Source organism: Triturus cristatus, chromosome 2_2 (genome assembly GCF_964204655.1).
Source record: "Triturus cristatus chromosome 2_2, aTriCri1.1, whole genome shotgun sequence".
Lineage (NCBI taxonomy): Eukaryota > Metazoa > Chordata > Amphibia > Caudata > Salamandridae > Triturus > Triturus cristatus.
In genome coordinates this window covers 548,503,851-548,515,933 of record NC_140582.1, presented here as the reverse complement: position 1 = coordinate 548,515,933, position 12,083 = coordinate 548,503,851, and the positions used below count along the sequence as shown (strand labels likewise).

The window sequence follows — 12,083 nt, the reverse complement described above, 5'->3', positions numbered from 1 at the left end:
GGAACGGTCCTGGCAGGACTGGTTGGCCAGGTCCCTTCCAGGCAGGGACACAAGCAACCTCAGACCATTTCCTGATAGGCAGAGGGCATTCCTTTGCCTGCAAACCACACTGACCTTCCTTAAATGCTAATCATTAGCTGGGGTCTCTTCCTTCATCTGCTCCCCAGGGCGCCTTGCTCAGTCTCCTGACCAGGGTGCCTTCCGGTGTCTCTTCACCAGAGATGACCAAGCTTGTTTGCTCCCAGCGGTGTCTTCTTTATCTACTCCCCAATGGTCTAGTACTTAATACACCCCATCTGTGCTCTGACTTTTTCTGGTCAAAGTGGCACCCTCCTGTGTCTGTTCCCCAGAGTTGCCCTCCATTGCTTGCTGGCTCTCAGAAGGTGTTCTCCTCAGTGCCCCTCAGGGATATTCACATAGCAGAGGATATGCCCAGGCATTAATCTTCAGAAGCATCATAGATTTCTGTGCCTTTGTCAGACATGGGTAAGGTTACCAGAGGACTCCAAAGTCACCAAGGGTGCTGTGCTTGGGACCCGTGTCTAACATGAGGATCAGTACCTAAAGCAGCAGTACTGGGACAGCAAGTGGTCATACTGGACCAGGAAGCCTTACGACTAGTGCTGCAATGACCCAGAAAGTAACCATATCTCTCAGTAATGAAAAAGGGGCAGCAGCTGGACTCCTGATCTTCAGCCTGGCATTCAAGGATTTCCGGGAACAATTAGTAAACAAAGGAGCATAAGCTGCTAGTTCCAATGCCTAGTATAGCCAGGATTCAGACCACTGAAAACATTTCCAGTAAGGGTATGGCAAAAGCAGATCCGAAAATCAAAGGTGTATGGCAAAGGTGGCCTGTCTTATAGCAGGCAGGATGAATCAGTGAGCTGAGCATTTGGAGCTGATTCGCATAGTGTGCTGCAGAGAAGGTTTCGAATTGCAGCAAGGTCTACTTTTGTATTTGATCCTTTCAATCTGAGCAAATTAAATACTGATAAATTGCATAATAGTAACATCTTTTATTAAAAGCACTTAATGGCGTAAATCTGGTATTAGATGTTATATAAAAAACAGGTTATTATTACCCCAATGTAGGGAGAGAAAACCCAAGAGCACCATAATCACTTTTTAACTGCATTAGTGTAGTAGACAAGACAAACTCGTCCTCCGCATTATCTGAGCGTGATGTCGTTTTGTCCCATCAAGCTGAGAAAATCTTTCTAGTGCTTGCACCAGAAGGATATTCTTTTTTGCAAAATAATATTAAACTACAAGGAAAGATCTCCCTCACAGCCTAAGTTTATTTTATTTTTCTAGGTACAACATCAGCATGTGCAGAGGGCTGACTTCACACAGAGTGAACTTGAAATCGGTTGTCGCCATTAGGCTCCAGCTTCCTTCACTTTCGTTGATGATTGGGGGGGGGGGGGGGTTAATATCTCAGCCCGATCCCCAAGCACCAATCTAGATGGGAGAGAGACTACTGGAAAGGGGATAATGTCCCCTTTCATTACATTTTACTGTATGAATTGATGCATGGCCTGTACACAATAATAAACCATTACAAACTGAAGTTCAGTTGTTAGCTCTGGGTAGTAAATATTTTGGACAACCACCAAATACTATATATACCTGTGACCAGAAGAGTCTGATTTATGTAATGGTATATTATTTTTGTAACTCACCAATTGGGGCAAAAAACTAAGGATGAAAACGTTGTCAAGTATTTACATTTTGACCCCAGGCTGAATCCCGAATTGTGACTACTATTGAGAAATTTTTTCACCCAATTACAACTCTCCTTCTTTCCGAAATCTGGTCAAATGGTCACCTTAGCACAACAAACGTTTTATGGGTGCCATTCTTAGAAAAATATATACACTTTATTGCACAGCACTTATACCCATTTTTCAAAAGAAATGCACATTTTTGATACATAGTGGCAATTTTCTCAGTTCCCACCAAGCGAAAAAAGGATGCAAATTTGGCCTGATACCTTTTGAGGAGAAAAAATTTAAAAGGCTTAAGCGCAAACTGCGCCAATCATCACACAATGGGCACAGCTCTGCATGAGAAAAGTCTTAGCACTTACAGGTCTAAGATCTGCTGGTCATGAAGAAGTCACACACTTTTCAGTCTATGAAAGCAGGTCAATGAGGTGAGATGTTTATGTTGGAATCTCGATAGATGGTGGTGGACATTCTACACATGGTGGGACTGATCCGAAGAGAACCCACTAGATAAGGGTAGGTAAACTCCTTGTGCAACCGCAAACCCCAACAAAATAACTGGGGCAGGGTGAGGCTTTGTTCCAGAAAACCACCTTGGGAGAGATGGGTGTGCAACTTCTTGGTGTATTATAACGCAGGCACAAAACCCTCAAAGAGAAGCAGTCTTAACACCAAGGTACGATGCATAGCTGGATGTCTTGATGCGGTGTAAGATTTGGCCAATGGGTATCAGAGTATGATAAGCAAGTGAAGCTTTGGTCCCTGCGGAGCTTTTGGTGAACTCTTGTGTCACAGACTTAAACTGCTTAGTGAGAGAAAGCACTCAGTATTGGATGAAAGATTGCACTTTAATTTGGTGCTTCAACAATCTTGTGGTTATAAGCATGAGCAGCTCGTGGCTACTGAAGTTGACCCCTGCATGTAAGGGAGCAATGTTGGATGTAGTGACCCACTTTCTCAATAACTAAAGATATATTCAGTAAAACAATAGGCTTTAAAGTCCACATACCCAACTCTCGCCTCTTCTCACACATGAAATCAGATGTCTTCTATCCTATGATGGATCACTTCCCCTGCATGATAGCAAAAGGTTCTTCAGAGTCCTCACTGCGATGACTGCACAAAAGTTTAGGCCTGCACCAGATTGTGCTCCCCACACAAGAAATGCAAGTTGTTTCTGAAAACTGTTTGTGCCACTTCGCTCATGGCTTGAGCCAATGGTCTTTCAGCATGTTCTGCCCATGCCACTGGAGAAGTTAGGAGAAACCTTAAAGAATCCAAATAAATGCTAAATGACATGCCCAAGGTTCAGAGTAGAGGAGTACAAGAGGATCAGGTTCAAGGCTACATAGAATGGTGGACCATGGAGAACTGGTGAGTGTGAGTACCTGTACAAGAAACATGACATGACTACTTTGATATAAACACTTATGCATGGTACCAGTAACACAAAGCTCGCTATTAAGAGATGTGAGAAACAGATGCCTGTCATACCATTATAAGGTACAGTATTCACAGTGGGAATGGAAGAAAGCCTGGATATAAGGCTAAATGAAAATATCCTCATCCTTTTTAGATGCTTACCAGACAACTATTTACACACACTGTTTTAAAACCAAATTTTACTTCATTTTTCCAGAATAAAGCTGTATTTGAATAACCTGAGAAAGGATCTATTTACTCCTGATTATGATTCATAAGCAAAATATACACCAAAGTTAAATACATTTAGGTATATTTTTGACAAAGTTACCTGACTTGCAGCGATTACTGACCTGGAATTTCAGTAATGGAGACATGAGAAAAGTCACACGTTACATCAGGTAAGAGGTAACGCTGAGGGTCACCGATCTCATAAACTAACTGCTCAGCTGCTGTGCCAAAAGAGACAAGTCCTCCAGTGTTGGGTGGCTTACATAAAATAAACTGTCCATTGGAGGTGCATTCCACAATTGGAAATCCAATGTTATGCCTGAAAATACAAATAAAAGATGTGACTCGGTGAAGAAATATTCTTAAATACATATAGTAAGCCTATGAAACTAAATTATCCAAACATCCATCCTCTCCCCAGATTCAAATACGGTAATTTGCTAGGAAAGCAAAAGTCAAGTTTCGCTGAAATTCAAGTGACTCTCAACCACATAAAAGAAAACCACCAGTCTTGTATAAGGCCACCCACTACTTTCAAGTCTCCATCACATTAGAAGCAGTAGCCTCCCACCTTGCAGTAGGCAGAGCTGGATAGGAGTTTATGTTCCATTATAGAGGTTGTGGCAGTCACTGATGGAAGCTTCAGTTGGTGGAAAATTCTCTGGGAGGAGTCTCCACCACTTAACATCAGAGTGAAGAGTTTACTGTCAGCAACTAAAGGGAATTATGTTATCTGGAGTCAGAGACCAAACATCACTCATGATCAAAACACCTCCTGCTTTTCTAATCTTGAAAAGTGTGTATATATTACAACTATGGTCCTCTATACTGCCCTTCGTGTGGGGAAAGTGGAAGCCTTCAGAGGCACCATATTTTCCTGAGAGAGTGTGACAGAAAAAACCCTCATTAGAGGAACCACAAAGCCTTCCACTGCTAGCATAGATATTTCTGTCCCATGCTGCTGTTAAAAATGGTCAGGCCCCTGAGTCTGGACCATCATGTTGTGGTGGGTCGCTCCCACTACTTTCTAGCCACCATTCATGAAGATATAGTTAAGCACAGTGCCGGACATCCGCCTAGGTAATGTGCATCTCTGAAGTGCATACCATCTGGAGTGCAACTGAGCTGTAGACATCATTCCACATGTAGTGAGCATGAAACAAATGTCAGAAGCTTAACCTGTGTCAAGGGGATGTATACACCAGCCCTCACACAGGCAAATACCTACTCACATCTCTCCCTGTTCTCCTTTTTGGCCGAGACAGCCTGGCAGAGAAGGCAGATACTTAGATAGAAGCAGTCAATAATTACAGTTAACGCGTGTTCCTGCAGCTGTGCTGTTCCCGTTTATCCAAGGGCTGTGCTGAGAGCAGAGCCATAGGCATCCGATGGAAACGTGGGAGGTGGTGAAGAACGCTCAGTGTGATATCATTTGTGGGTGCATGTCTGAGTGTATGGGTATGTATCAGAGTTGTGTGAGAGGATATTAAAGATAGTTGCCCAGACATATTGGTGCACAATCTTGACATATTGTTGAAATTCTTGTCAGTTATGGCTATGTTAATAAATGAGGAATGTGAGGAGCATAAACAGGACCAACATCTCGCAATTTACATACATACAAAAAAAAGACTAGTTAAGTCAAGGGTTGCAAACCATACTAATGTTTGCTAGAGCCACTCACACAAGAAGGAATATGCTACTTACCAGTATGCATCTGTTCTTGGCATGTAGAGCTGCAGAGTTGTACACTTAGCATAGATCGCCATCTGGTGTTGGGCCCGGATGTTTGCAGTTTGTTTTTCTTCTTGGACAGTCTTTGGAAGTCACGAGTTTGGTGACTCCTCCTTCGGTCCGTACTGCGCATGGGCTTCGGCTCCATCCTCAGATTGTTTTTCGCCAACAGGGAAATGATGGAGCTTGGTAATCACAGTGAGAAACCCATGTGTGTAGTATCTAAATAAGATGTACTGGAACGGATACAGGTAGCCGGGGAGGCGGGTGGGCGTGTACAACTCTGCAGCTCTACATGCCAAGAACAGATGCATACTGGTAAGTAGCATATTCCGTTCGAGGCATATGAGCTGCAGATTGTACACTTAGCATAGATTATATAGCAGTACCCAACCCTAGCGGCGACCACCGGTATCCGTTGCAGTGGTTTGAAATAGTGTCTTTAGTACAGCCTGGCCCACTCTAGCTTGCTGCTTGGAATGCACATCTACACAGTAATGTTTTGTGAAGGTGTGCGGTGTAGACCATGTGGCTGCTTTGCAGATGTCATCTAAGGGTATATTCCCTAGAAAGGCCATAGAAGCCCCTAACTTTCTTGTAGAATGGGCTTTAGGCGGAACAGATAATGTTCTTTTAGCCTTTTGGTAGCAAATCTGTATGCATTTTACAATCCACCTAGCTATCCCTGATTTAGAAATGGGGTTGCCTTTATGTGGTGGAGAGAAGGAGACGAACAATTGTTTAGTCTTCCTGAAGGGTTGCGTTCTTTGTATGTAGTATAGCAAGGCCCTTTTTACATCGAGTGTGTGTAAGGCTCTTTCTGCAACAGATTGAGGTTGCGAGAAGAAGACAGGTAATTCCACCGATTGATTGAGATGAAAGGGGGAAATGACCTTGGGCAGGAACTTCGGATTTGTGCGAAGTATGACCTTGCTGTGATGTATTTGTATGAAGGGTTCTTGTATAGTGAACGCTTGTATTTCACCAACCCTTCTAAGGGAAGTGATAGCTACGAGAAAAGCTGTTTTCCAGGTGAGAAACTGTAGCTCGCATTTATGCATTGGTTCGAAGGGCGGACCCATTAGTCGTGTAAGAACTAAATTTAGGTTCCATACAGGGGAAGGTGGTGCCCTGGGAGGAATTACTCGTTTAAGGCCTTCCATGAAGGCTTTAATAGCGGGCACTCTGAAGAGAGATAAATGCTGTCTGTTTTGTAGATAAGCAGCGATCGCTGCTAGGTGTAGGCGTATGGATGAATATGCCAGGTTACACCTGTGAAGATGGAGCAGATAGCATATGATGTGCTGTATGGATGCATCTAAAGGGTTGATTGTATTGTTACGGCAGTAAATAACAAATCTTTTCCACTTTGCGGCATAACATGCTCTAGTGGTAGGACGTCTGGCTTCCATGATGATGTTCATGCAATCAGGGGGAAGGTTAAGGTATCCGAATTCTAGGATTTCAGGAGCCAGATCGCCAGGTTGAGCTGAGCTGGGTCCGGGTGCCTGATTTCTCCATGGTTCTGGGTTAGGAGGCATGGGGATAGGTGCAGTTTTTGATGTGGTACCACTGGTAGTTGTAGTAGCGTGGTGTACCACGGCTGCCTGGCCCACGTCGGAGCTACCAGAATGAGTGTGAGGGAGTGCTGTTGTAGCTTCCTGACCACTAATGGAATTAGTGGGAGAGGTGGAAAGGCGTATGCAAATCTGCCTGACCAGTTCATCCATATCGCATTGCCCTTGGACAATGGGTGTGGGTATCTGGCGGCGAAGCTTGGGCATTTTTTGTTTTCGTGGGTGGCGAAGAGGTCTATCTGAGGATGCCCCCACTGTTGGAAGAATGGTTGAAGAACTTGCGGATGCAGTTCCCATTCGTGTAGGTGTTGCGTTTGTCTGCTGAGCAGATCTGCCATGGTGTTTTGTATGCCTGGAACGTGTTGTGCCAGGAGAAAGATGTTTTGGGGAATTGCCCATCTCCATATGCTCTGGGCTAAGTGGGAGAGCTGGGGAGAGTGTGTCCCCCCCTGTTTTTGGATATAATACATTGCAGTCATGTTGTCTGTGCAAATGAGGACTGCTTTGCCCGAAATCTGTTTTTGGAAAGATTTTAGGGCTAGAAAGATCGCCAAGAGCTCCAGATGGTTGATGTGGAGCAATTTTTGCTGTGGCGTCCATAGACCTTGCATTGTGAGGTGTAGGAGGTGCGCTCCCCAGCCGGAGAGCGATGCGTCCGCTGTTAGAATCACCTGAGGAACCGGGTCCAGGAACGGCCGCCCTTTTGAAAGGTTTGTGGTGTTCCACCACTGCAGAGAGTGATGTGTGCGGCCGTCCACCAACACCAGATCCGTCAGCTGACCCTGGGCCTGGTTCCACTGTTGTGCTAGGCACTCTTGAAGTGGACGCATGTGTAGTCTTGCATGGGGCACTATAAAGATGCAAGACGCCATCATTCCTATGAGCTTCATGAACACTCTTGCTGGAAGAGAGTGTTGGGGAAGGAATGTTTTGCGTAAGGCTTGAATGCTTGTGATTCTGGCTGTGTTTGGATAGGCAATACCTTTGGAGGTGTCTATAGTGGCCCCGAGGTATTGCTTTGTGTGAGATGGTATGAGGTGGGACTTGTGGTAGTTCACCGTGAAGCCTAGCTGGTGGAGCAGTTGGATGATGCTGTTTGTATGCTGCACGCATTGATGGTAAGACGCGGCTTTTATCAGCCAGTCGTCTAAGTAAGGGAAGACGTGAATGTGTTGACGTCTGAGGTGTGCTGCTACTACCGCTAGGCATTTGGTAAACACCCGTGGTGCGGTGGTGACCCCGAAGGGGAGAACCGTGAATTGGTAATGTTGCCCGTCCACCACGAACCTGAGGTATTTCCTGTGAGAGGGGTGTATTGGAATGTGAAAGTATGCGTCTTTCAGATCCAATGTTGTGAGAAAGTCTCCCTGACAGAGGAGCGGGAGGACTTGTTGTAGGGTGACCATATGGAAATGGTCTGAATGTATGTAGGCATTTAGAGGCCGGAGGTCCAGAATGGGCCTGAGGGTCCAGTCTTTCTTTGGTATTAGGAAATATAGGGAGTAAACCCCTAGATTTTGCTGATTGATGGGGACCTGCTCTATAGCGTGTTTTTGGAGGAGGGAGAGTACCTCCTGTTTGAGCAGTGTGGAATGTTCTTGAGACATTGGGCGGTGCCTTGGTGGGATATTGGGTGGGGTAGATGTTAGCTCGAGACAGTACCCTGACCGAATGATTTGGGTCACCCATTTGTCCGATGTTATGGACTCCCATGCGTGGATAAAGTTTTGTAGTCTGCCCCCGACCGGAGTGGAATGGTCTGGGGGGAGCGGAGGGAAGTCATTGTGTGGGCGGGGTGGCAGAACGGGTGTTGTTAGTTTTGCCCCTGCCCTTATTGTTGTTGCCTCTGTAACCACCCCTTTGGTTGCCCTTTGAAAAGGTATTTTGAGGAGGGGATTTGTAGGAGGTAGAGGTGTTATCGGTGGAGAAGCCTCTGCCTGTGCCACGAAAGGAGGAGCGTCGAAAGGAACGTTTAGACGCTTGTGTTTGGAGTGCCCCCATAGACTTTGCTGTGTCTGTGTCCTTTTTCATCTTTTCGAACGCTTCGTCTACCTTGGGCCCAAAGAGCGTTTGTTGGTCAAAGGGGTGATTGAGTATGGACGCCTGGACTTCAGGCTTAAACCCTGAGATCCTGAGCCAGGCATGGCGACGAAGCAGGACACTGGTATTTATGGCTCTAGAAGCAGTGTCGGCTGCATCGAGGGCACACTTAATGGAGGTGTTTGTAATGAGTTTACCCTCCTGTATTAGCTCATGAGCCCTACGCTTGTGTTTCTCGGGGAGGTGCTGCATAAGAGCCTCAAGTTCATCGTAGTGTGCTCTGTCATAGCGCGCAAGTAGCGCTTGTGTGTTTGCAATGCGCCACATGTTTGCAGCTTGAGAGGCGGTGCGCTTGCCAGACGCGTCTAGGAGTTTGGATTCCTTGTCTGGCGGTGGGGCTTCTCCTGAGGACTGGGAGTTAGCCCGCTTTCTAGCTGTAGAGACAACTAGGGAATCTAAGGGAGCAGGGCCCTTAATGTATGCAGGGTCTGTGGGTGCCGCCTTATACTTTTTCTCTATTCTAGGGTTTAGTACCCTGGCCCTGACAGGGTCTTTGAACACCTCTGCGGCATGCTTGGTGACACCCTTAAGCATGGGTAAGATAGAGGTGGATTTGTCCTGTATGTCGAATGTATCCAGTAAGAAGTCGTCTTCCACTGGTTCAGTGTGCATGTCCACCCCATGGTAGTGTGCTGCTCTCTGCACTAAATGATGGAACCCTAAGGAGTCCTCTGGAGGAGACGGCCTGGATGGGTATAGGTCGTCCTGAGGAATATCGGGTACATCAGGGTTATTGTAATCCTCCCACGGGTCTGGGGTCCCTGGTGGAGTGGGATCCATTATGGCGTCCGCCGGATAATTGTCCGGGTCCCCGTCGTCCGGATCTGGGGACGGGGCCGGAGAGTAGTGAGGTAAAGGTGGCGGAGACCTGGGAGGGGGAGGGGGTGGAGGAGGTGGAGGAGGTAGGGGAGGTGGTAGTGGGGAGGGCACTCTGAGGGGAGAAGTAGCAGAGTCCTTCCGTTTGGGTGGTGGAGGAGGAGCCGGAGTATCAAGGCGTCTTTTCTTGATAATTAAAGTCAATAGTCCAGTCTTTGGATCTTTGGACAGAGTCTTTTGTAGAGGGTCTGGTGTAAACAGAGCCAGTGGCGTCGAATCGTCCGTCGGCACCGGTGATTTCGGAACCGAGGACTTCGATGGTTTGTGTGCGCCATGCTTTTTTGGGGCCTCCGGTTTTTTCGGCGTCGAAGGAGTTTTCGGCGCCGGAGCGTCGAAGGAGTTTTCGGCGCCGGAGCGTCGGTGCCGACAGATTTATATTTGTGTTTGGTCGGCACCGAGAGTCCAGGCTTCGGCACCGGTGGCTTCGGAGTCGAGCTGGATATTGCTTTCTTCGGTGCCGGATGCTGTTTTTCGGCACCGGGCGTCGGCTGGCTCGATCCCGAGCTGCCGTGAGACTTTGGATGCTTCGACACCGAGCCCGAAGGTGGGGTGATCGAAGCTTTGGTCTTGGTTTTGCCCAGGCCGGCAGGCGAGGGAGTAACCTGAGTCTCTTTGGTTTTGGGCGCGGGGGTGGGAGGGGGCACAGTACTCACGGCCCGCTGCGCCGGTGTGATGTCCTCCACGTCGGAGTCGTCGGCCTCGGAAGCGCTGACGTCTTCTTCCTGCTCGGTGTGTGTTTGCCCCGAAGCTTCGGCGCCGTCTCCGAAGATGTCCGGTGGAGCTGCAGAGGATGAGTGCGCCATGGTGCGTCGAGCTTTTCGATCCCGGATGGTTTTCTTCGATCGAAAAGACTTACAGGCGGGGCAGTCTCTGGCCTCGTGTTCTGGAGAGAGGCAAAGATTACACACCTGATGGAGGTCGGTGTGGGGAAATTTAGACCCACATTTTGGGCACTTTTTGAACGGAGTCCTTTCCATCGGCCGGGACCGGAGTCGAGGAGGGCCCGAAGGCCGGTGCCGATGTACGGGATGGAGAAAAGTGCCGCTTCGAGAGATGAAGATGATGATGAAGAAACTCGAAGAGACGAGGATTTTCCGTCGAGGCTGGAACCGTAGAAGTTCGAAGCCGGAGCACGAAGTATCACATCCGAGCCCGATGGCGGAAAAAAACAATCTGAGGATGGAGCCGAAGCCCATGCGCAGTACGGACCGAAGGAGGAGTCACCAAACTCGTGACTTCCAAAGACTGTCCAAGAAGAAAAACAAACTGCAAACATCCGGGCCCAACACCAGATGGCGATCTATGCTAAGTGTACAATCTGCAGCTCATATGCCTCGAACACACTTTTTCTGTATCAGGGGACATCTAACTTGTCTGTGGACGGAACACGCAGCAAGTGTAACCCACTGCTATACAGAATAGGCCTGGACCATGCCACAATTGGAGACTCAGTCTTCAAAAATTGGAGGTGGCACTTCACAGACGCGCCAGTTCAGGTTGCAGAAAACATTTATTAGCATCTAGAGTTCTCCTCACTGGTGTGCTCTGCTAGAACTGTGGTAGCCCAAGGTAAGGCATGCAGAGGGATTGCTGTCTCTCCCTATCTGGCAACGGTGATGGGCTGCCTATACACTGCCCCCTTAATTCAGTCCTCGAATCAGTGTAAGTGGGTGTGATGTCAGTGTGATGTCTTTGCGTTGGCCTCGCCAGCAATAAAAAAAAAAAAATCACACATATGGGGATCCCTAGTATAACAATGTATGTCATTACATCAGAGGTAAGTACACTTGAAAATCATTGTATCATGATCACTACACTGAGAGTACCTATAGATCACAATTTCACAAAGACATTTTTATATTATATATATACATATACATTACCTTCTGGTGGTCGCCAGTAGGTAGTTATAATTAGGACTATGGTTCCATACAGAAAGCATTTTTTGACTTGCCCATATCTTTGGTGCCGTTTGACGAATCTTTACAAAATTTTCAAACAAAAGAATATGCCGGCGATTCTTCTTGTGCATGGAAAGTTTCGGGGCAGTCCGTCAAGCGAAGGCCGAGAAAAAGGGGGGGGGGGGCAAAAAAAGTGTGTTTCTCACGTTAATTCCCGTAGTCTTTAGACGCCTGCAGCCTGAACCACTGGCTGAAATTACACCAAATTTGGCAGAAAGGTGGATTTTGTCCGCCAGATCACGTTTTGTCGTCATTTGGTGTAAATCCATTCTGTAGTTGTAGAGAATTTAAAGGAAATCTAAATTTGTATATCTACGACCATGAAGCCTTCGCGAATAATGTCAAGCCCATGCAGATATATGAGGAACTCTGACTGGCAGCCAACACTTCAACCAGGAAGTGTTGGCAGCCATTTTGGAACTCTACTTCAGCCAAGTCCCAAAAACAAAATC

General features: G+C 47.0%; 1 protein-coding gene across 1 annotated transcript in view; it reads right to left on the bottom strand.

Moving 5' to 3' along the window:
* Nucleotides 1-12,083, bottom strand: part of LOC146862495 (uncharacterized) — a 596,942-nt gene that overhangs the window by 337,789 nt on the left and 247,070 nt on the right. Inside the window, exon 9 of the mRNA XM_085641700.1 lies at nucleotides 3,506-3,702. Within this exon, the coding sequence (XP_085497826.1) occupies nucleotides 3,506-3,702 (197 nt within the window). The remainder of the gene's footprint in view (nucleotides 1-3,505; nucleotides 3,703-12,083) is intronic.